At 36.9% G+C, this 20,941-nt stretch overlaps 3 protein-coding genes across 4 annotated transcripts in view; 1 reads left to right on the forward strand and 2 right to left on the reverse strand.

The window, feature by feature from the left end:
* Window positions 1-2,916, reverse strand: part of LOC117423499 (uncharacterized) — a 63,220-nt gene extending 60,304 nt beyond the window's left edge. The window contains exons 1-2 of the mRNA XM_034039384.3: window positions 2,830-2,916; window positions 1,033-1,344 (exon numbers count right to left, since the gene is read on the reverse strand). Of these exons, the coding sequence (XP_033895275.3) occupies window positions 1,033-1,336 (304 nt within the window). The 5' untranslated portion in view covers window positions 1,337-1,344; window positions 2,830-2,916. The remainder of the gene's footprint in view (window positions 1-1,032; window positions 1,345-2,829) is intronic.
* A 933-nt stretch (window positions 2,917-3,849) lies between these two features.
* Window positions 3,850-13,321, forward strand: LOC117423768 (uncharacterized). Of its 2 annotated transcripts, XM_058989909.1 has the most exons (6): window positions 3,850-4,802; window positions 7,165-7,321; window positions 8,906-9,077; window positions 9,596-9,719; window positions 11,297-11,491; window positions 12,651-13,321. In XM_058989909.1, exons 1-6 carry the CDS (start codon window positions 4,765-4,767, stop codon window positions 12,988-12,990), a joined length of 1,026 nt encoding a protein of 341 aa, XP_058845892.1. In that variant the 5' UTR covers window positions 3,850-4,764; the 3' UTR covers window positions 12,991-13,321. The 2 variants fall into 2 exon arrangements, with proteins under 2 accessions (XP_058845892.1, XP_033895802.2); XM_034039911.3 differs by lacking the exon at window positions 3,850-4,802 and having other exon boundaries at window positions 7,206-7,343.
* A 1,073-nt stretch (window positions 13,322-14,394) lies between these two features.
* Window positions 14,395-20,941, reverse strand: part of LOC117423568 (ras-associating and dilute domain-containing protein-like) — a 67,890-nt gene continuing 61,343 nt past the window's right edge. Inside the window, exons 15-16 of the mRNA XM_034039568.3 lie at window positions 15,810-15,949; window positions 14,395-15,097 (exon numbers count right to left, since the gene is read on the reverse strand). Of these exons, the coding sequence (XP_033895459.3) occupies window positions 14,995-15,097; window positions 15,810-15,949 (243 nt within the window). The 3' untranslated portion in view covers window positions 14,395-14,994. The remainder of the gene's footprint in view (window positions 15,098-15,809; window positions 15,950-20,941) is intronic.

Raw genomic sequence — 20,941 nt, forward strand, 5'->3', positions numbered from 1 at the left:
TAAAAAGCCACCAGGCTGTGATGATCGAAACAGAAAATGTATACAAAGTAAATCTATACAGGAAAAATACAGCTGTTAAGATTAATGTGATTTCCACAGCAGAAATGCTCCATCTGTGCTGTTGCAAGAGGGCACTTTAGTGCTAAAGAGCTTTCCTCATTAACCAAGCATGCTTAAACATATAATACGTTCATAGCAGTCAGCAACAGTAAGTAATAACATGGAATTAGCTTAGTGCCTCCTTTACAACAAGTTACTGTGTATCAAAATATCGGGTACAGGGAGGCTGTTACTGTAATCTGTCCATCTCATAGTCTTTCTGTACTGTATGTCATTTATCTACAGAACCAGGGTAATTGTATGTAGAAATAATGTGTAAAAACAATTTTTAAAAAAAATGTAATTGTATGTAAAAATAATGTGATATCTTGTAACAATTGTAAGTTGCCCTGGATGAGGGTGTCTGCTAAGAAATAAATAATAATAATAATAATAATAATAATAATAATAATAATAATAATAATAATAATAATAATAATAATAGACAATAGTTGGGGGGGTTTGGTTATTGTGGTTTGATAGCAGCAGCAGGGAGGAGCTCTATCACTGTTTGGAGAGGCTAGAGGCAAGCTAATCCTCTGACTATTAATTAACTATATTTGGACTTTTGAAGGACTGGACTGTTTATTTTTCCACGTTTATCTTTCCATCTGGGACTTCCTGCCTTGTTTTCTGTTCACCGTTACTGCAACCGTTTGGCAACCTCACAGTGATTAAACTTGCTAATGCCATGCTTTAGCCCAAGCTCTTAGTGTCCGACAGTCTGTTTGTCTGTCTGTCAGTATGTCACACTTTTACATATGTCTAGTGAAGCCATTATCCAGTTATACGTGCAGTGCATATTGGTCACGGGGAGCTACTTTTTCATGTTACAGCTCTAATTTAGAATTTACAGCTAAAGTGGGGGATGAATGCTTAGGTTTTTGCATTGTGGTTACATATAGAAACAAACAAAAAAAAATGCTCACTAACTGGAAGATTTCTGTGTTAAGGCTGTTGTTGCCAGTGGATATGGAATAGCAATGGGACCCTTGGTGAAGTTCTCAAATCTTGTTCTAGGTGCTGCAGCCTTCACTGTGAGCCCCTTTTTATCAAACTGGAGTGTAATTGTGTCCAGCATGACCTCTAGCAGGGCCTCCAGGCTCTTAAACCCATACTGCGCAATGTTCAACTGCTTGCTGTAGGTTTGTCTGTAGATCAGTGGTAGCTTCAGTACTGGGATGCCCTCAGTATGAAAGCTGCAAAGATGATAAATGTCTTGCTTGAGCTGATCCATGTTGTGAACTGTATAAAAACAGAGAAGGATAATGTCTTATATAAAGCATGATTACAGGAACTGATAATTAAAAAAAAAATAACTAAAAAAAAAAAAATCACCAATATAAAATATTCTATAAGTACTAGCTTAATGTACATTATGGTGCGTGTCCTAATACAAAAAAGTAAAAAGAAAACAATTTTAATAACATTGTGTTACACTAAACAAACCCTAGAACCATAGGCTGCATAACATTGCCATCAAAGGCTATTGCTTCAATTTACCTTTGGTAGACTATAAACTGTCAATTACAATCCTTTACCATGCTTTACGAAACACTGCTAACTTTCACAGAACGCTACAGTAAACCTTTTGTTTTCCTTTAAACGTATATTTAATAGTTTAAAATTCATGTTCTTCCCCATTTTATTCAGAATCCAAAAGTGAATGCATTTGCTGCTTTTAATACGGCCCCATGTTTTCAAAGTGGTTGTAACTGGTTCCTACAAAATAAAATAGAATTCATGCATTCAGATCCCTAATGCAAACATTTTGGAAATACAGTATTTACCGGTGTGTGAGCCAATGCACGCGGTGTCTAGTTAAGCACTGGTGCGTCTTCGTAACTCAGGCACAATATTTGAAAATGGAACAGAAAAGAGACTACTGTACATTGCGGATAGTTATAAGAAATAAATAGAATTTCAAGTATAGACTTTTAAAAAATTACAAAACATCTCGATAAGCAGCAAACCACCAGCTCTGAGCAGTATACACCAGGCGTAAGGAGTATAAGGAGTAACACTAGTTTTCCACGGCTGTGAGATTTAATGATGGTAATTGTTTTAATACACTTGCAGGAGATTAAGTGGAGATAGACGTAAGGCGAGTGCATGAGACAATTTTCGCTTGACACCTTGTTCAGAAAACCATGACAGTGACCTTAATGCGTACTCGTGTGTTTATCGAATTTCAAAGCACACGTGGTTTGTTTGCAAACAAAAGCCGACGCGGATTTTGCAACATATTTTGGACTACAGTTGCTCAAATATTTTAGGAATGGGCGTTACAAACAAAGTCCAGTAAAAAAAAAATGCAATGCAAATTGAAGTTTTAAACAGTTTGGGTTTATGTTTGCAATGTACATGTTTTATTTAAAAATAAAAATTATATATATATATATATATATATATATATATATATATATATATATATATATATAGATAGATAGATAGATAGATAGATAGATAGATAGATAGATAGATAGATAGATAGATATTGCACCGATTGCTGACTGCGAACTAGTCACACTATTTTAATTGCCTTCCAACTCAATGGGGGTTTTTTTTGGTCACATATAAAATGTCAGTAGATATGTCGTGAAAATAACGAGTTTTATATGCCTCATAAAAAAAGAACGGTAGATGCACTTGATATTAAAACGACGCTGTTAGAAAACACAGAAACGAATACATTGCACACAACACAAATAAGTTTAGAGTAGCAAATACCTTATAGTTCCAGATTTCTAGCTACACCAGTTTCTGGTGTGCTCGTGACATCAGGAGTTGTACACATCGGGGAGCAGTCCTTCTGTGTTCCTGTCATGCCACTAAAGGAAGGAGGAGTTACTGTATGTGTTGAGGCGGTTGTCTTATCCACGACACGCTTAGAATAAATCATTTTACCAGGAGGTAACTATAATAACTGTGCAACAGCTTTGCCTTGGTCTTCTATTGTATTTTAGTACTGACAAATTTGTGAAAATGCTTTCTATATCAGTAGCAGTAATATGAGAAGAGAAAATACTTATTTCTATACGCAACTTAGGTTTAACCATCTTGTTGATTGATCATATCTAACAGCAATTGAACAGAGCAGACTAGGCCCAATTCTGCATGTTATAGGTCTGTAGGTTTACTAGTATTAGGAGCCTAAAGGGAGGAATGGGCAGATGGTGCAGGGCAAGTTTAAATTTATAGCCCAGTAAAAACATGAAGCTGCTGGTGGCTAAGTACATGTATTTGATTTGGGCATGCTTTTTTGGGGGTGCTGTTCATTTGGAAGGTAATGTTAACGCCCCTGGCGTGCTGCGATGTCCTTACAAACTTAGGTCCAACCAAATGTTCCTGTCAGGACACTGCACCGTGATTGGTTATCATATTATTGTTAATAAAACAATGAATAATCATCTCCCAACACCGAAACCCTAAACCTAAAGGTCAGTATCCTATACTGCAGCCATTACACATCTAAAGTAGTTCATGTTTGGCAGTGAATAAGCGTTTTTGTTACTTTAAAAAGAAGTGACCAGAGGTGCCGACTTCCTCAGTTGTCCTGACAGGAACATTTGGTGGTACCTTTGTAGGCACTGCGCGTGCTGCCCAGTGTGTCACGTGCACAGTGCAGCTATGAGAGGGGTCTGTGGGCGCGTTAAGTAAGTGAGCGGCTCAGTAAAAGAATCAACTTAACGACTCGCTCATCTCCGCTCCCGCTGAGCCGCTCAGAGCATTTTTCATACATTAGTGATCAGAGTGAGCTGACGGAATGTCCACCTGCAGGAAACAAGTGGAGATGACAGGCAGGATAGACAAAACATTTGTCAAGAACGATGAACTGGTTTCGACATATGATGTTAATTGGCTAAATAAGATGGTAAAAATGGTTGTTTTCGAATTTGTATCTTTTTTTTAATGTAGAGCTGTTTTATAGTTATTAATGTATTATTATTAGGCTTGTAGTATTAATATTATTCATAATTCTCATTATTAACGTCGGTATTGCCGGTATTAAACACAGCCAGATATGAGGTTCAGTCCAAAAAGAGCCGAACTCAGCGAGGTACAGGGGACAGTAACTTCACACGGGGCCATTTTATGTACTATCACTTAAGAAACACAAACAAGCAAATAATTATTATTCGCCATTTTTTAGCAGCAGAGCGTTAAGTCATTTAAATCTGCTCAGTGTACTTTCTGAGCGTCTCACTCTGAGCGGCTCACTTACTTAACGCGCCCTGTCTGTCTGACGATTTCGTTTGCGTTTTAACTGCGAGTGAGCACTTGTGTTTAGCGGGCAGCAGGAATATCCGTATGGCTTAATGTCTCAAGTGTTGTTATTGTATAATGATATTAAAGACATTCTTTGCTTTATCATCCAAGCCCAAATGATACACACGTACTTTTAAAGGACGCTCTTTACGGTAACCTGACATCAACTAAAGCGTATAATTAACTTATTTGTCTGAGCTTTCCTTAGCGACGCGTCTAGCAACGGACCCTGAACTTTGTTTTTCTTTTCGTTGTTCAATACGGATGTGTTCAATTCCATTCAATGGACATGAGTAGTAAAGGTCAGATTTAGAAAACCATAATACACTAATTCGGTAATGCTGTACATGTTTTAAATGCTGCTATTTTAAGTAACCTCGACTGTGGGATGTGAATATGCCGAAGAAATTAAAGAAATCTAAACTCAAGAAAAAGTAAGTAGCCTGTCGTAATTCTCTGTATTTGAAATGAGTGTTAACTGTAAAGCCAAGACGCGTTATTGGTTTGTTTTTTTTGGACACATTAAACCAGATGTTCCATTTTAAATAAATCGTGTTATACATGGCTTTATTACACATGCGTGTTTCATTTTCATGTTTTTTTTTTACATTGTTATAATATAATCACCAGGGCCATCGTGTTTATTTGCCTTACTGTTAACAACTAACGTCGATGAATGTAAATACACTGGACTGTCAACAAGGTCGGCTTTGTAATAAGTGGTGCACTGAAAACTATGGAAGCATGTAAACAGACCACACAAGGAATTAATATCATTAAGGGATATTGTAGACTTGACAACCAACTAAATGCTTACTGTGAAATGATTTACTGATGGGAAATCTAATCTTAGTTACCATTTGACTGAACTCTAGCCAATACATCATCTGTGAGAACACCAATAAAAAATGTTCACTTATTTTGAATATGTGTGGTGAACTTTACATTAAATAACGTTTAATGTACGTTGCATTAAATAACTATGCCCCCTGGTGGCTGACAGAAAGCTACAACAGTACTTTCCATGTTTTAAAGGTTTTATTTACAGATGCATAGCTCCATAGAAACCTAACAAACTTCAACTTGGGTGTCTGACCAGTCCATTTAGAGTTGAGTAATGAATATATTTCTTCTTGCGAAAGTAGAAGGCATGACAACAAAAATGCAGTTTTAAAATTGTAGCTAACAAAATAATTCCTTAAATCGCCCTTTTGCAATTCCGTTCACTGCATAGGTCTCACGTGTGCAGTTTTGAAAGAAAGGCATGTTCTAGCACACATTTTAATTTAAAAACAATTACTAACTTTAGGTTACAAGAAGCTCTCTATTTCCATGTCTTCATTCTTGGGTTATCTGTTTGCACTTGAACTTTCTAGCTTATTTCACATCAGCAGTGTCTTCTGGGTCAAAGCATGTTACTGGCTGAAAGCATGTCAGTCAGCAGGGGAAGGAGCTGATTGGTTATTGACAGGAAAGAAGCCAGTGAAGGAACAATTTCACTCTCCAGGTGAAATGACCCAGGAAGTATAAGAGATATAAAGCATTGCTTGTAGAGTTTAAAGAAAACAGTTTTCTTTAGCCTAGTGGAATACCAAATCCTGTATTATGTTTTGAAATGAAACTACATGTTTGCTGTAACACATGTTTCTTCCAAAAGTGCACATTTGAGACCTATATCTCAGTATTTATGATAGTCAGTTCCAAGGCTGAAACTAGTGAATGTAAATCTCTGCACATGCTGGGTTCTGCCTGAAGAGGTCGCTGTAAGACAAAGCTGCAGATAAAGAACCAATTTCCAGCAGTACTGTTCAAACACCCCTTCTCTTGAGTGATTTAAAAACACTCCAGTCCTTTTCAGCTGAAAGATTTCTTGTGGAATCATGGGTGTGCCAAACAACTTGATATTTATCAGCAGTAACAGCTACTGTACACACAGTGCTGAATATAAACTATTAGAGCATTTGAATTTCCTGTATTTTTCATCAAGTGACCCACCCATTTTAGGAATGTTTCAATTTGTCTTTTGTTTTTGTTGTTAGGCCAGTTTAATATAATACAGTATGCTGTACCGAAATTGTAATTTGGCAGATTTGTATACAATTATTTAATTTGTGGTTTCCATCATATTCCATTTTTTTTTTAATAATGGCAATCCCATAAGATGAAAATAGCATTAAATAATCACATTCACTTTTACCATACTGTGCTTTGACTTGGGATTGGCATCCGTGACATTAGACAAAGACACTTTTCCACCAGAGTCAATTTGAAAATGAAGCTTTAAAAAAAAAAAAAAAAAACTTATCTCGTCATTACAGACAACAAAGTTTGTTTGTTTAAGTGCCTTTGTGTCTGACTTTTTTTGTGATGAGAAAAGACCCTGCCGGGCTTATCCTCACAGACGCTCCCCACTGTCCCTGGCAGCCTGGGTCCTCGATTAAAGGATCTGCAAGGGGACCCCTGCACTCTCTCCCCCAGACGGGATTTCCTGTGTCTGGAAGATGAATGGAGCTCCCACCTGCAGGCTCAGTGAATTTAGGTCAATGAATGCAACTGGAAAACATGCATAGCTTGGTACGCCTGTTGTTTTCCATTGAGAATCAAGACAACAATAGCAGAAAAGTGTAGCTGAGTCTAGTGGAAAGCATGGTATAGCACAGGCATGCCTAGTAAAGCCAGAAAGGTATGGTAAAGTATATTACAAACTATAGCACCACCTACTGGCAGCCTGTATCATTGTAAACCTTCACTTTAACAATTTCCACTTTGGAATAAAAATGTTCTGAATTTCCACAGAGCTTCTGTCCCTGTGCCTGACCCGACAGAAGAGCCCCAGACAGACCAGGAGATCCTCAGCAATCCGGTGCCTGGGCAGCAAAGTGACCAGGGAATAATGAAGAAGAAAAAGAAAAAGAAGAAACAGCAGAAATTAACAAAAGAGGAAAAGAAACTGGTCAGCTTTTTAGATGCTATCGGTAACATGGATATAGTAGAAACTCTTTTTTACATATCTAGACAATCGCTTATCTTACTATAATGAAACTTAGTAAGAACATCCTTTAGCATAAGCTATTAAGAGTGTGGGATATGTTATTGAAATGCCCATCTGTCTTGCATTATCCGTAAAGGAGTGCTAAATATATTAGTGGCATTTGGTAATGGCATTTTGAATAAACAGCGGATGAATTAGAGTAAGATAAGCAACTGAAATGGGTGAATCAGTGTGTCACAGTTTCACAAGCATAAACAATAAAAAAAATAAGTTTGGAAGACGACTTCTAAAGCTGTTAATGCTAGTAAGAGGTCATACTTTAAATCCTCGATTAGCACTTTGACAGAGAAAAGTATAGGTTGATACCATGACCTTTTAGGGCTTTCTGGATATGTGGCTTCCAGCCATTTCCTGTGTTGCACTGGAAATCTACAGTGTGTCTTTAAATCCGAGTGAAGTGGAAAGATTCAGAGCTATTTTACTACACCTACAATTACCAGACTAAAGAGGACTCAGTGGTCTGGAATAGTCAGGAAACCTTCAACTCTCCCTGGGTGGAATGGGCCTAATTAAGCAGTTAAATATCCTGATTTAATCAAGTTAAATCACAATTTAAAGGCAGAATGGAAAGGGCTTAAAAAATGGATTGTTCTCTTACTCACGTATCATTCATCCTCTTTGGTTTCCAGTCTTTGTTATGTTTCAATTTTCATCACATCAGTGAAACTTCTACAACTGTGCAAGCTTCCATTCTGACAATTGCATTGTGGTGTGCTACTGGAATTTATTTTTAAAATGCATTGGACCATATTTTCATAGAGTTTACGCCAGTCCTTCAATAACTCCTATTTTTTTTTAAAGAGAAAATTCCATGTAAGATATAAAATTGAGAAGCTTAAAGGCCATGACTAATAGCACTTTGGTTCTAATTTTTTAAAATGAGTGTTTTTTTCTACTTTAAAAAAATAGGAGTTAATTAAAGACTGGATTAAACGCTATGAAAATACAGCCATTTGAGAGAAGAAATAAAACCTAAGACTGTTAAAAGCAGCAATAAACTCAACTAGCACATCGTAATTGTGAGCAGGGAAGCTAGCACAGGTGTGGAAGGTGAGACCAATAATCAAATTAGTCTCACTTTCTCACCTTTAGTATTGATGATGCAGCAACCAGAATAACTTCAAACATCATAAAATAGAAAGGAATGTAAAACATCTGTTAAAATTACATATGAAGCGCCATGCACTTTTAGAGGAGAATAGGAAGCATTAGAGTGTGATTATAGCATCATTTTATGATCTTTCTAAATTAAAATCACGCTTTATCATTACTACACAGTAGAAAACAAGGCCCAATGACACATTTATACATTTCGCTATTTCTTGAGGTGTTCTGTGCTTTGGCATTCCCCAGCAGTGGTTTTGTGAAACAGGTGAAACAGAAGGTAATAAATCTGAATATTGAAGGAACATAACGGAATATCATTAAAGGCGAGTCTAACCATACAATCCATTGCTCTTCTTATTTTTTTTTTCTTTAAAAAAGGCAAAACTGGAGAAAGCCAGCAAGGAATTCCAGTCAAACACTGATGAATATGAGCGGTTCCTGGATCGGATGGATGTCTGGCTCAAGGATCACCATCGCCTGTCAATGGAGCTCTTCTCAGCCTATGATATGAGTGGGAGAGGGATTCTCAGCAGCGAGGATTTTCAGCTGGGTAGATCCAATGCTTTTCCCTATTTGGCCCTGCCTGTGCTGGCTGTCTTCTTGTTTATTATGTGTTGTGTCTCTGTGAGCTCTCCTTACCATGTACTGCAGTTGTTTTTAACTTCAGGTGTTCTTTGAATGGAGGTTGTTGAAAAACTTGTATTCTTTTATGATACACCTCGTTATACAGGGTTCTATAAAGAAAGCTGTAACGAATTGACATCTCAGACCATTGAATTGAATGGTAAGATGTTAATCTTTGAACCATGGTTTGCGGTTCACGTCTTGTCCTTGCCTTTCCATTCAATTCAATGGGCTGACAATGTGCAAGTTTACTGTAGTAAACGTTTATAAGGCTACCTGACAGAAATCACAATTTACATCCATCATTTCTAAAAGAAAGGTGACTGGGATTGCACTGATTGTACAGCACCAGTCAGTACTATGCAAACAGCAGCTTTTTGTAAACTAGTACATGAAAGGTATACACTGCAGCTGAATTAACACAAAAGCTTTGGTTTCTTGAAGGCATGAAGGACCTGGGTATCCCCTGTGTTGAAGTCCAGCTCCACATCCTGACTAAACTACTTGATCACAACAACAATGGGAGCATAGACTATGTTGAACTTGGCACAGGTTTACAAAAAGCAAGGTACGTGTTAAAAGTTCAAGGGATATTTGAACCTTTCTGAAAAGATGTTAGGAACGTTGCTAGCTTTTTTGTTTGTTTTTTTGAGTGCCTACATACAAGACTTGATCTATCTATTAAAGCCGTTGCTACTTTGCAGACAAAACCTGCATTTTGAAGCAGAACTTCAAAGGACGAATGCTTCAGCATAGAGAGCCACTTCATGAAGTTGCTAACGTTAAATGTGGTGACAGATTCCCTAATCTGTTTCTGCTGATTGACCCTGCAGTGATTTGGGAGACAACACATTGATAGTACTGATGGCTAAAAGACTGTATGCTTGGCTTCCACGTATAGCTGTTTCAGATTGGGTCAAACGGGCTGCTCCTTAAAGAGTTACTTTATATACCAGCTACATTTAATTTTCATGTATTACCTGATTAACATTGTATAAATAGAAGATACACTGTGAATGCTCACAGAGTACTATAAGGATGGCGAATAACCCACGAGCCCCCGAATGGGAGAGCGGGTGTCTACTTCTTTCTCATGGGTGAAATAACCATGGAGTATTATGTTTATATAACAAGTATAATGTATGGAAGAGAAAATATCTTTAACCCTACATTTAAACAGTGGAAATTATCATTTCTGCCCATTCTCATTCTGCAACTGTGGGTTAGTAAATGGAAAATCACACTTGCACTTGGTGGTTGAGAAAGTCCTTTTAGCTGGAAAATCTAGTAAGCCTGGCAGATAATTGTCTAAGCAGAAACTGCATTATGATAGGGAACACAAAGAATAGGATATCAGATGGGTAATTAAATACTTTAAAAATGCTGATGACATAATGTATCCCTTTTAAAAGTATGGATAAACCTGTTAGACTAGCTTCTTTTTTTAAAGGTTTTTGCAGTCTTTCAGAGTATGTTACTTAAATTCAGTACAAGGCCCTTTTATTTAAAGTTTTACAAATTTGTCAACGGTTTTACAAACCCTTACGAGGTGGCCAGTGGATCTTGGGATACCTAAATAGATAACCACCTAAATATTTATTTGTCCACCAGAGCAGGACCACAATGGGTTACTGTAATGGAGGATGTCCAGACTGGTACAATAGTCAATGTGTCCTGGCAGTCAACACTCTGGAAATTGTTTCAGGGAAATAAGGAATCAGATCCTGGTTATTGTTAATCTTAAACAACCTACTGTTGGTAGTCTAAGATTACTGCTAATTGGTGCCGTTCCTGTGTCAAGTCTTTTTAGCGATAATTAAACAGGCACAGCTTTGCAATTGTACAGCTATGGCTAAAAGTTTTGCACCACCTACGATTTTAGGATTGAGACATAACTTTAAAAAAAAAAATATATATATATATATATATATATATATATATATATATATATATATATATATATTAAAAATTAGTTAATTCCATAGGGTAATGCAACATTTTTTGCCATAGCTGTAGAGGTTGGCATTGCTGCTAGCTGGTGTTCAAGGAACCTGCAGTGTAAAACAGCCACTCCAGAATCCAAATGGGTGTTTTAACACAATTTAATAAGGGAAAATAAAACCTACTGTAATATGCATTTTTAAGGTTTCAAGATTCAAAAGCTGCTTATGCTGATGAGGGAGAGGATCTAGATGAGGGAAATAAGGGAGAGGACGGAACAGAGGAAGAAAGAGACCCCACTGAAGAAGCTGAGCCTGTTTTAGAGTTCACTAAAGAGAAGCTGGAGCCCTGTGCTGTGTGTCAGCTGGGACTCTGGAAACCACTGCAGACAGACAGAAGGTAAGCGCTGCACGGATATGTAAAACAGCACTGAATCATATGCAAAAACATTGCGAACAAAAGAATCCTCTACAACAACAAAAAAGTGTAAGATCCCTGCATTATTTCACAATCAACCTTTTTTATAATAACACCAGAAAGAAACAGCTTCATAAAATAATTATATTAAGTTCTTCCTAAATGTTATTATTTTATTCTTATGGCATTGCAGTCTGGTGATGAAAATACAGTAGACTCCAGATCATACACTAGCTCCACAGTTTGTACAAAAGTACTGGCTTGTGTGCATGAGAAAACCATGCATGTTTTTTTTAAAAAAAAGATGATATTCCTGCTTTCAACAAAAAAGATAATAATGTGTTTTGAAGCACACAATCTAGTCAGTTAATCAACTCCTCAGCTTTTTGTCACCTGAACCTCATATTACAACACTTGTCTATAAATAAAGGGGGTGTTTACTCCAGGACAGTTTGACACAGTTGTGGTGAATCAAGATAAATAATCTAAATAGCATTATTTTGTTTAGAGACTGCAAATACCCTTATAAACGTGTAAGGCAGTTTCCCATCTTTAAACTGAACATTTACTGTGTATGATTTTTTTAACATGTTTTATCATACATTTATACAATTTAAAATCCATTATATCACATTTTCACTATACTTTACCACATGTTGCTAAGCTTTCATTATGGTTTACGGCAGTAAAGTTTTAGAAGTATTTATTTGCATGTATTCTCGGTCAATACTGTATATCCCTTGTTACAATCCACTATGTAGAAATAACCACACAGTTCTGTATGCAGATCCGTCAATATTGCATCGCTAGCAAAATAACTGAGGCAAGAGTATATTTGGTTTTGTTACACACCCTCCCATTTCACAATTGACATTGTTATTACATGATCTATAATCACAATTTAAAACCACAACAAGAAAGCATTAATCATCTGAGACTGAGACATACAAAAAAAGTTTTTATCAAAGGTTTGTACAACCTTTTCTTTTCAAAGAGAATTAAATACTTCCTTGTAATCATCCTTGTATTATCTCTAGCTTTTAACTTGCTTTCATTCAATTTCTGACAGCTGTACACAAAAGATCCATTGTATGTACCAGACAGTAAACTGCAATTCCATTTCTCTCTTCCCTACATGCAGGTTCATATTTGTGAAACTACGGCTCATAACTTTTGATAATGTCAAATCCCACCCTGGGCATTTTGAAGAGGTGGTCCGCTCCAGCATCAAAGTCTATGGTTTGATCAAAAGGATTCGAGAATACGTGGGAATCGAAAGCACAAAGCTGAAGATTTTTAAGGATAAAACGTGTTCCCAGCAGTCTTTTCTTCCTCCAGGCCAGTCTCTGGAAGAATGTGGCTTCGCCGGGGGCCCTCGGCAATCTCCCTACCTTGCCACACTGTACTACGATTATACAGTTGACTTTCATGACAGTCCAATTGTAAACTGTGACCATTACTTTGGCTTTAGAGGGCAGTAAACTTGGAGGTTGTGCTTTTATCCACATCACTCGTCTAAAGCAAGACTTCCTTGTTTAAATGTATACAGTGTGTATGAAACTAGTCTGGGCCTAAAACTCTGTTCTGCACAGTTTATCTGACACCATTACTTACTTTCTGGTCATTGAGTTACAACGCAGTCAACCAAATATGTATTGAATTACCAGAATTCCCTTTCTATCAGTAATTAATACAGTAGTGTGTGTGGTAGTGTCTTAGCTCTGTGTATGGGGAGCTGTGTCTCCATTTTAAAAGCCTAACTGAAGGTGAATTGTTTTCAATTTGTTTAAAATAAAAACCTCTTAAACGCTTTGTCGTGCCCACCTTGGCTGCTTCACTGTATTTGGACAGTACAATGCATTTTTAACTTGATAAGTATGTTGGACTACAATGAGTTTTGTTTGGGTTGTGAAACGTAAAATAAGAGTGCTGCTTGATAAATATGGTCAACGCCGTTACCTTTTCAGAGTTTTAGGTTCTGTGTTTTTGCTGAGATGGAAAATTTGTGCTTGTCGTTTTTACCAGAACCATTTATAACATTACTACAGTCTGGACTCTTTTTTTTTTTTTTTAACGAATGAATGGGTTGACTTTGCCAGCTGGAAACAAAAACATGTTGTTGATTTGAATTACATCACATTATATGTCTGTAGCGTGTTATTAAGTTTCCTTTTTATACATATAACAAATGGGGTCCTTGTCACAAAGATTTAACTGTTATTTAAAGAATATTTTGTGTTTTTAAGAATAAAAAAAAAAAAAAACTGAGTCAGTTGAAATTTGAGCTTTGAAATAAAATTGAACATACCCATATTTATAAATATTCAACAATACCATAGCATTTATTATACTGAAAAGATAAATGTGGAGTAGTTCAGATTCTTATAGATATACTTTAGGTATAACAAATACTTAATATAAATGTTACAAAATCACATATCCGTGTTTTTTTCTTTCTTTAAAATGGAAAAAATAACACTGTCTTACTGGCAACAATAAGCTTTACATTACAATCGCAGGCTTGCATTTGATCTGAAGAATAACAAAAGCAATTAATAAACATTCACAATATCTTTTAAAAGAAATAAACAGGTTGCATTTTAAATGGTATACTATTGGTAGTTTTTCATTCCATTGTTTTAACTAATCAGGCTATTGAAAACTTATTTTTATAAAACTTAAATTCTAGGTTGTGTAGTTTAAACATTTTCCAAATGTTAAATGTATAGAATTTGTCTAATCGTTTAGCCGTTGTCAAATATATGCATGTCAAATATAGAAGTCAGCTGTAGTGTTTATTCAGTAGGATGTGTTTCTTATAGACATTTTTGAATACATTGTCGTCGTCTCATTCCTATTAATGCTCTAGTAACATCATTCTAATAGAGGGCTGGGCCTCTCATGATGGTTTTTTTTTTTTATTGAACTACAAATGTAAACACTGAAACATGTTTAAACTGAAAATTAAAACCTTTAGGAAATGAAACACAACGTAACATCCCTGATTTCAGAAAACAGGGCTTGAGTGATTACACTTAGGAGAGGTCTATGGATAAGGAGTTATAAGGAGTTATATTGTAACTAAGTTTGAATAACTTGGTTATGTAATCAGTACAGAATGTCTCAGGTCTTTAGACTCCAGTAGTTCGCTTGACACTCAGCAGTTCTGCACAGGCGATTTCACTTCTGTAAGTTGATGATTACCCCCCCCCAAAACAATAAAACAATAAACAGACTTTTTATATAACCATAAAGGTTTTTTTTTTTTTTTTTTGGAAATCTTCTTAAATCCTTCATGACAAGTGCTTTTGTACTTTGTATCAGTCGCTCAGTTTAAATTCTACTGTATTTTAGTCGCAGAGAAAGTGTAGCAGTGTCTTCCTGGCAAAGCAAGTCCTCGTTCAGTCTCTCAAGTGCACTTGCTCATCATAGGAGTGGCTGTACAGGCAGGCCTTGGTGAACAGACTGGCTTGCGAACAGTCCTGTTAACATTTCGTTACCGGGATCTTGGTGGTGAGGGCTTGTGCTTCCGATTTGGCCACAAGCAACCTCAGCTTGTCTCCTGAACTCCGGATCAGATCCCTACCGCTGCAAAGGGAGAACAAAATTATATTTTGGGGATCTGAAGCACAGTGGTTTTTGTATCACATCTAGGCAGCAAATGTTGCATTGTATAGAATTTATAGAAACAAGGAATCTCAGCATGGACAGGTTTGTTAATTACCCAACTTACACTCATATAACTAATAGGGAGGGAGAGAAGATGAATACAGGGTTTCACATGCTGGCTTTATTTAGTTCAAATAATAGCTTTTATAAATAATACCCCAACCATTCTGATCTTTATGTCATTGAAATTCATGTATGTGGAAAATAATCCACAGTCTACTGGTTAAGCATCATTTTACTTCTCTCTTTACCAGTCTCTGGGTATATGCTAGATATGTGTGTTCACTAAATTGTGTACTACCTATCTCTTCCATAGAGCTAATATTATCTGATATGAAAATAACCCATAAAACGGTGAGATGAGAATTTTTTTGTGTGTGTTTGTTTTCTGAACAGTAATATACATAATAACCTACATTTTATGTTGTGGTGTTTTAGTTAAGCATCATTCACAACAGTAATAGTGTCATTGTGATGCATTTCATATTCTGAGATTTCTGGATCATCCAGTACAATAATAACAAACTGTTTACCCAAATGGGATTAAACAGGTGTGAGTGTATGTTAATATGTTAATTAGAGTCACCAATACGGCTTGTCTTCAAATCCACTGTAAAATGAGCATACGTACGTGTTATAGTCTATTCCAACCAGACTGGTTCCATTAATAGCCAGAATCCGATCGCCTAACCCTAATTTCTTACTCCTTGCTGCAGGCGAGTGAGGAACCAGAGATTTAATATATATTCCGCTCATTTTCAAAGGTGTTTTCTGTGAAGAACGAGAAAAAAGCAGAATGTTACCTTTTAATCAAAAGTTCAGTGCACTGTACAGTAGCAGTCTCTTTGCTACCATTGCTCATTAGCACTGGACCATTGTCAACGCAGGTAGTGTCCCTGCACTCCCCCAGATTGTTTGGTAAGTGTACTGAAGGACTTGAAGTGTTACAGAACCCTTGCACTGTTTACAAGAAACAATTTGCTTTACCTTACTGTATCCTGTGTTGTCCACTTCACAGCAATTTCTTTCCTCCCCAACATATACTATATTTTTTAAAATATTTTTATTCACACATCGTAGGTAAATTAACAACGGGATTACTTATTTTCCATTTTTACTCAGGGATGTTCACCAGAAGAACGAGAATCTTTCTTCTCAACATCGCACTTCAACAATGCTGGTGCTCTGACACAAATGAGTGAAACATTGGGGGAACAGAAAACCAGCATTGTTGCAGGGGGGAGCGTGATCTGGATACACTGCGATCCTTTTCTCCCGGTGAATGCCCCCGAGTAAATAATGAGAAATGTATTGCAGAGTTGATTTATGACCCATGATGTGTTATACCGTCAACATGGGACAAAGTAAAGGTAGTGCATTGCATTTCGTGTAAACTTTGTAGAGTGTTCTGCAAGACTGTAATACACCAAGCCAGTTAAAAGACTATAACAACTACACTTTCTGAATATAATGGATTACCTGTTTAATACCCTATTCTACTGTAGGTAGTTTGTATAATTCAGTTCGATGTTTCTACTCACCAGGCTTTTTAATTTATGAATAACTGGGATTTTGTATAAAGATTTGTGCAGAAATAATCGATGCAGCACACCTCTAGTGCTGTTTTGTAAAGCCCCCACATTCAGCACATACGTTAATAAGCCTGGCAGAAATTACACAATACGACACATGCTGTAATAGGATACTGTGCAGGTAAGAAATGAAATTCTGAAAATATGTGGTATAATTTTACTTGTCCTAGCTGTCAAGTGTGTTTTGAGTGGAAGAAGACGGATTAAGTTCTGGATTAAATAGAGTGTGTTACTGAATCCTCCACTAGCAATTTAATCCACCAGTACTCTTTTTGAAAGCAAGAAAAACAAGTTTGAAGGTTCCTGTGGGCGGTTATTATATATGGACTGCACGGGTTTTCACATTAACAGTGCTCTGAGGCGTTTAAGACACTGACACATGACAGTTCAGTATTATCTGCTTTCAATCAAAGTTGGTCCATTTACACACTACATATGCTACAATAATGCACAACCCTTGTACCTAATTTCTTTGGTTGAAGCCTTCATCTTTTGGGGAATTCGTAATTAAACAAACACACTGACGCAGTGACATCACCTTGCAGTAGTCAATGCTTCAGAAGGTTAATGCACTTTATATTTAGGAGCACTTATTGGTCTTGATGACAGGCAGTGGCAACTATGTGTGAAAAAAAAAGTCAAACACAGGCAAGCCAAGGGGCTCTAACTTCATTTATGGCCTGCATTAAAACTGGCCAGTGTAAAACATTGAGAAAAAAACATACATTTGAAGAGGTGAGTCTAGTTTGACATTTCGTGGTCATCTCTGTACAATTGAACTAAACAGGATTCAGCGAAAGGTGGTTGGTTTCCTCATCTCAAATGCAAAACAGACTTTTCTCACAATCAATCAAGGTAACTTTGAGCACCAAAGACAATGCCAAGTGTATTCCCCAGGACTGAGAAAGGGGACAAAGTGACACAAAGTAATGGAAGACTGCGTTTACGTCTTCCTTGCCTCGGGAACCTATAAATAGTTGGAGGGTTGGACTACATATATATATATATATATATATATATAGAGAGAGAGAGAGAGAGAGAGAGAGAGATTTTTAATTCACATTAATTCACACACACACAAACACACACACACACCTATAAAACGAATGGAAGTGACAATGGGTATTATTTCCTAAATTATTTTGTTGGCTACAATCCCATATAAAACAATAAAAGGCATTACTCCTTTAAGGATATCTGTTTGGACTAGCCTGTACCACTTAACACTTGCGTTATCTCCTCACATGGGAGCTATTTACAGTCGTTCTATGAATAACTGGCCTGGTATGCCCTTCAGAGGGGCTAAAGAGAACAGATACCTGAACATTGAAGGCAGCACAGGAATCAGTGCGAACACTGGATCAGGTCTGTTTGTGTATCACGTGGTGCTGAGTCACGCAGGGTCATTTGGTTTGAGGTAATTTTAGAATAATGTGAGCGGGACAGCTTTAATCAAAGAGACTTAGTGTCCACTTTAATATGAACGGTTTATAAAAAGAAGTAGGAGCATCATAAGATATACTAATGGTTTTACTAAGCTTTTGCTCCAGGCTTGCTCCTCTTTTTTCAAAGCGAGTTGTTTTTATCTAGTTCTGAAACATTAACACAGATTTTGGCAGGCGTAATGGAAAGGAGCTAAATCACTCAGCCAGTCACATGAACAACTATTATTAAAGGTTATTGATCATTTTATTTTGCGAGCCTCAAATAACCATTCATTGTCATATTAATCACCCTGGTGCATTTGAAGGCTTCCGTGAAGCTTCTACAGTTTGCTTTTAAATAATAAAGCTTTCTCAATGCATATCTTATATTACTATGCACGTGTAACGGGCAGCAGTGTTGTGTGATACACTGCCGTTACGGATTCTGTCCCCTGTTGATGAGATGAGATGAGGTTAAATAACTCAGAATGCAGACAAGCCCTGCTCTTTTGCATAGTGGTTAAGATGCTCGCCTGTGGAGTCGCTGGTTAGCACACAGTCTCTGGCAGCTTACACTTGTTTTCGGTTGCTTTAGAATAGTAAAGTCTTCCATAACTATTAATCACTCAATAGTGCTGAATTTAGAAATACTAAAAGAAACTCACATTCAATGACAAACGTTTCGATTAGAAGTCTTTTTCAGTGTCTTCTAGTTGTTTGTTATTTAATTTGTGTTTTTTTTGTAGTATTTCTGAATAACAAAGTGTTCTCAATTACCTGTATGATATTCGATTAGAAAATTGGTTACTGACTGTACCTCTATCGACTGCAGTATAAATGAACTAGAGCTGTTAGTGGTTAGTTTGATGGCAGGTAGAAACAAAGGTCTAAACAAAGATTTTCAAAATTAGTACTGAAGATGTGGCTAATTTAAATCGGGACTTCCAAGTAAAGTGGCACCGACAATAACTGTGTTCTGTAGCTTTAACTACTGTATTTGATGGTAGATTTACCATCATATAACTGCAGCCAGCTTTCACTTGGTAACTCTAGTAGATCTAAAGTTGTTTTGACCTTACCCTTTGACCCCTTTGTTGATTTGTCCAGTGACCCCTTCTCCTCTGTGACCTTCTACTTACACCTCTTATTACTCACAGAGTAACTTTCCAAATACCTGGTGCTATTCCACAAGGTCTCCAGAGCTCTCTTTACATGGAAATAAACACAGGACCTGCTTTGTTGAAATTAGTCAAGTCTTGCTCCATTAACCGTTTACAGGCCAAAATCCAGCATTATAGGGGGGTACTTTGTTGTATAAAAAACATCTTTATCCACTGAAGGAAACTTTCCACAGCAGCAAAAGATTCGTAGATTTGGCCCAAAAGCAATTCCCAGATCAAATTCCCTTCATTTTTCTCACATGGACCCCTGGCATCCATAGGGTTTAATGCATTGCAGTGCATAGCTAGGGAAGTCCTACTGAGGTCTGGGAAATGAACCCTTTGAGGGGGTGCAATCGGGGTACCAGGGGGTCACATTAGCTTTTCAAGTGCAGCCCTAAGGGATCTCAAAACACGCAGCCTTATTTTAATTATAAAAAAGCCGGTTAATCTGAATGCCATCACTGTTTTGAGGCACCTCCTAGGCCTTAAAACCCCTTGAAGGCCACAAGGCTCCCTTACGACACGGCTCAGTTACTGGAAGTTAGATAATGTGATAAAAAAGAGCATTTTAGAATGATAAGACTCTTTGCTTTGTTTGAATCAGACCTTTGTTTGAAGGCCTACTATATGTTTAATCTTCCCACTGGTGTCGTTCTGACCCATCATTACAGGAAGTGATGTATTTATTTTTTCAAGCTGTGGCAGTCACCGTTGCACAAACACATTATTTAGGGTAAAAATGAGGGACAAGTATCCCACCCTGTCCTTCTTCACTGATAGTAAATGGAAAGCATTTGTGAGGCAACACTGTTCTTGTGAGAAGCTTACTAATCATAATTTTCTATTCAAGGATAACAAGATACCTGTGAGCAAGCTGTCTGAATAGGGTAAAATGACCTGCCCCCACTTTGATCAATTGAATGGAACCCACAGTGCGCTAATTAAATAATTAGAGTCAATTGATTGATCTGTCTACTATATATATTGTATTAAATTATAGATATTGATATTATTATTATTTATTTATTAGCAGACGCCCTTATCCAGGGCGACTTACAATTGTTACAAGATATCACATTATTTTTACATACAATTACCCATTGTACAGTTGGGTTTTTACTGGAGCAATCTAGGTAAAGTACCTTGCTCAAGGGTACAGCAGCAGTGTCCCCACTGGGGATTGAACCCACAACCCTCCGGTCAAGAGTCCAGAGCCCTAACCACTACTCCACACTGCTGTTCCTACTAGGGTAACTAGGGATACTTAGGGTAACTTTCTGAATAGTTGTGGTGAAATCATGTACGATCAATCAACCAATCGCCATTAAGGATTTGTCAAAATTATATCTTATCCTGTGTATAGATGCCATCCTGTGCACAGAACAGCATAGTTCTAAAGTTTTAAAAAAATAAAAAATAAATCTTTTTTATGTTAAGTAGTAGTTCATGTGTTGTAATGTGTTGTGTATCTCTTATTGTAACACTAATCATTTTGCATAGTTTGAATAGAGAAAACCCTCACCCTAACTGCACGAGTTAACATCTCTTGCGATAATACACACAACGTATTCACTTATAAGATAT

This window comes from Acipenser ruthenus, chromosome 17, assembly GCF_902713425.1.
Source record: "Acipenser ruthenus chromosome 17, fAciRut3.2 maternal haplotype, whole genome shotgun sequence".
Lineage (NCBI taxonomy): Eukaryota > Metazoa > Chordata > Actinopteri > Acipenseriformes > Acipenseridae > Acipenser > Acipenser ruthenus.

Bases quoted from the DNA above. Each gene is read 5' to 3' on its own strand.
- LOC117423768 (XM_058989909.1), top strand. From the start codon at position 4,765: ATGCCGAAGAAATTAAAGAAATCTAAACTCAAGAAAAA. The intron at 9,078-9,595 runs GTAGATCCAATG...GGTTTCTTGAAG, and splicing joins CAGCGAGGATTTTCAGCTGG to GCATGAAGGACCTGGGTATC. The intron at 11,492-12,650 runs GTAAGCGCTGCA...CCCTACATGCAG, and splicing joins CCACTGCAGACAGACAGAAG to GTTCATATTTGTGAAACTAC.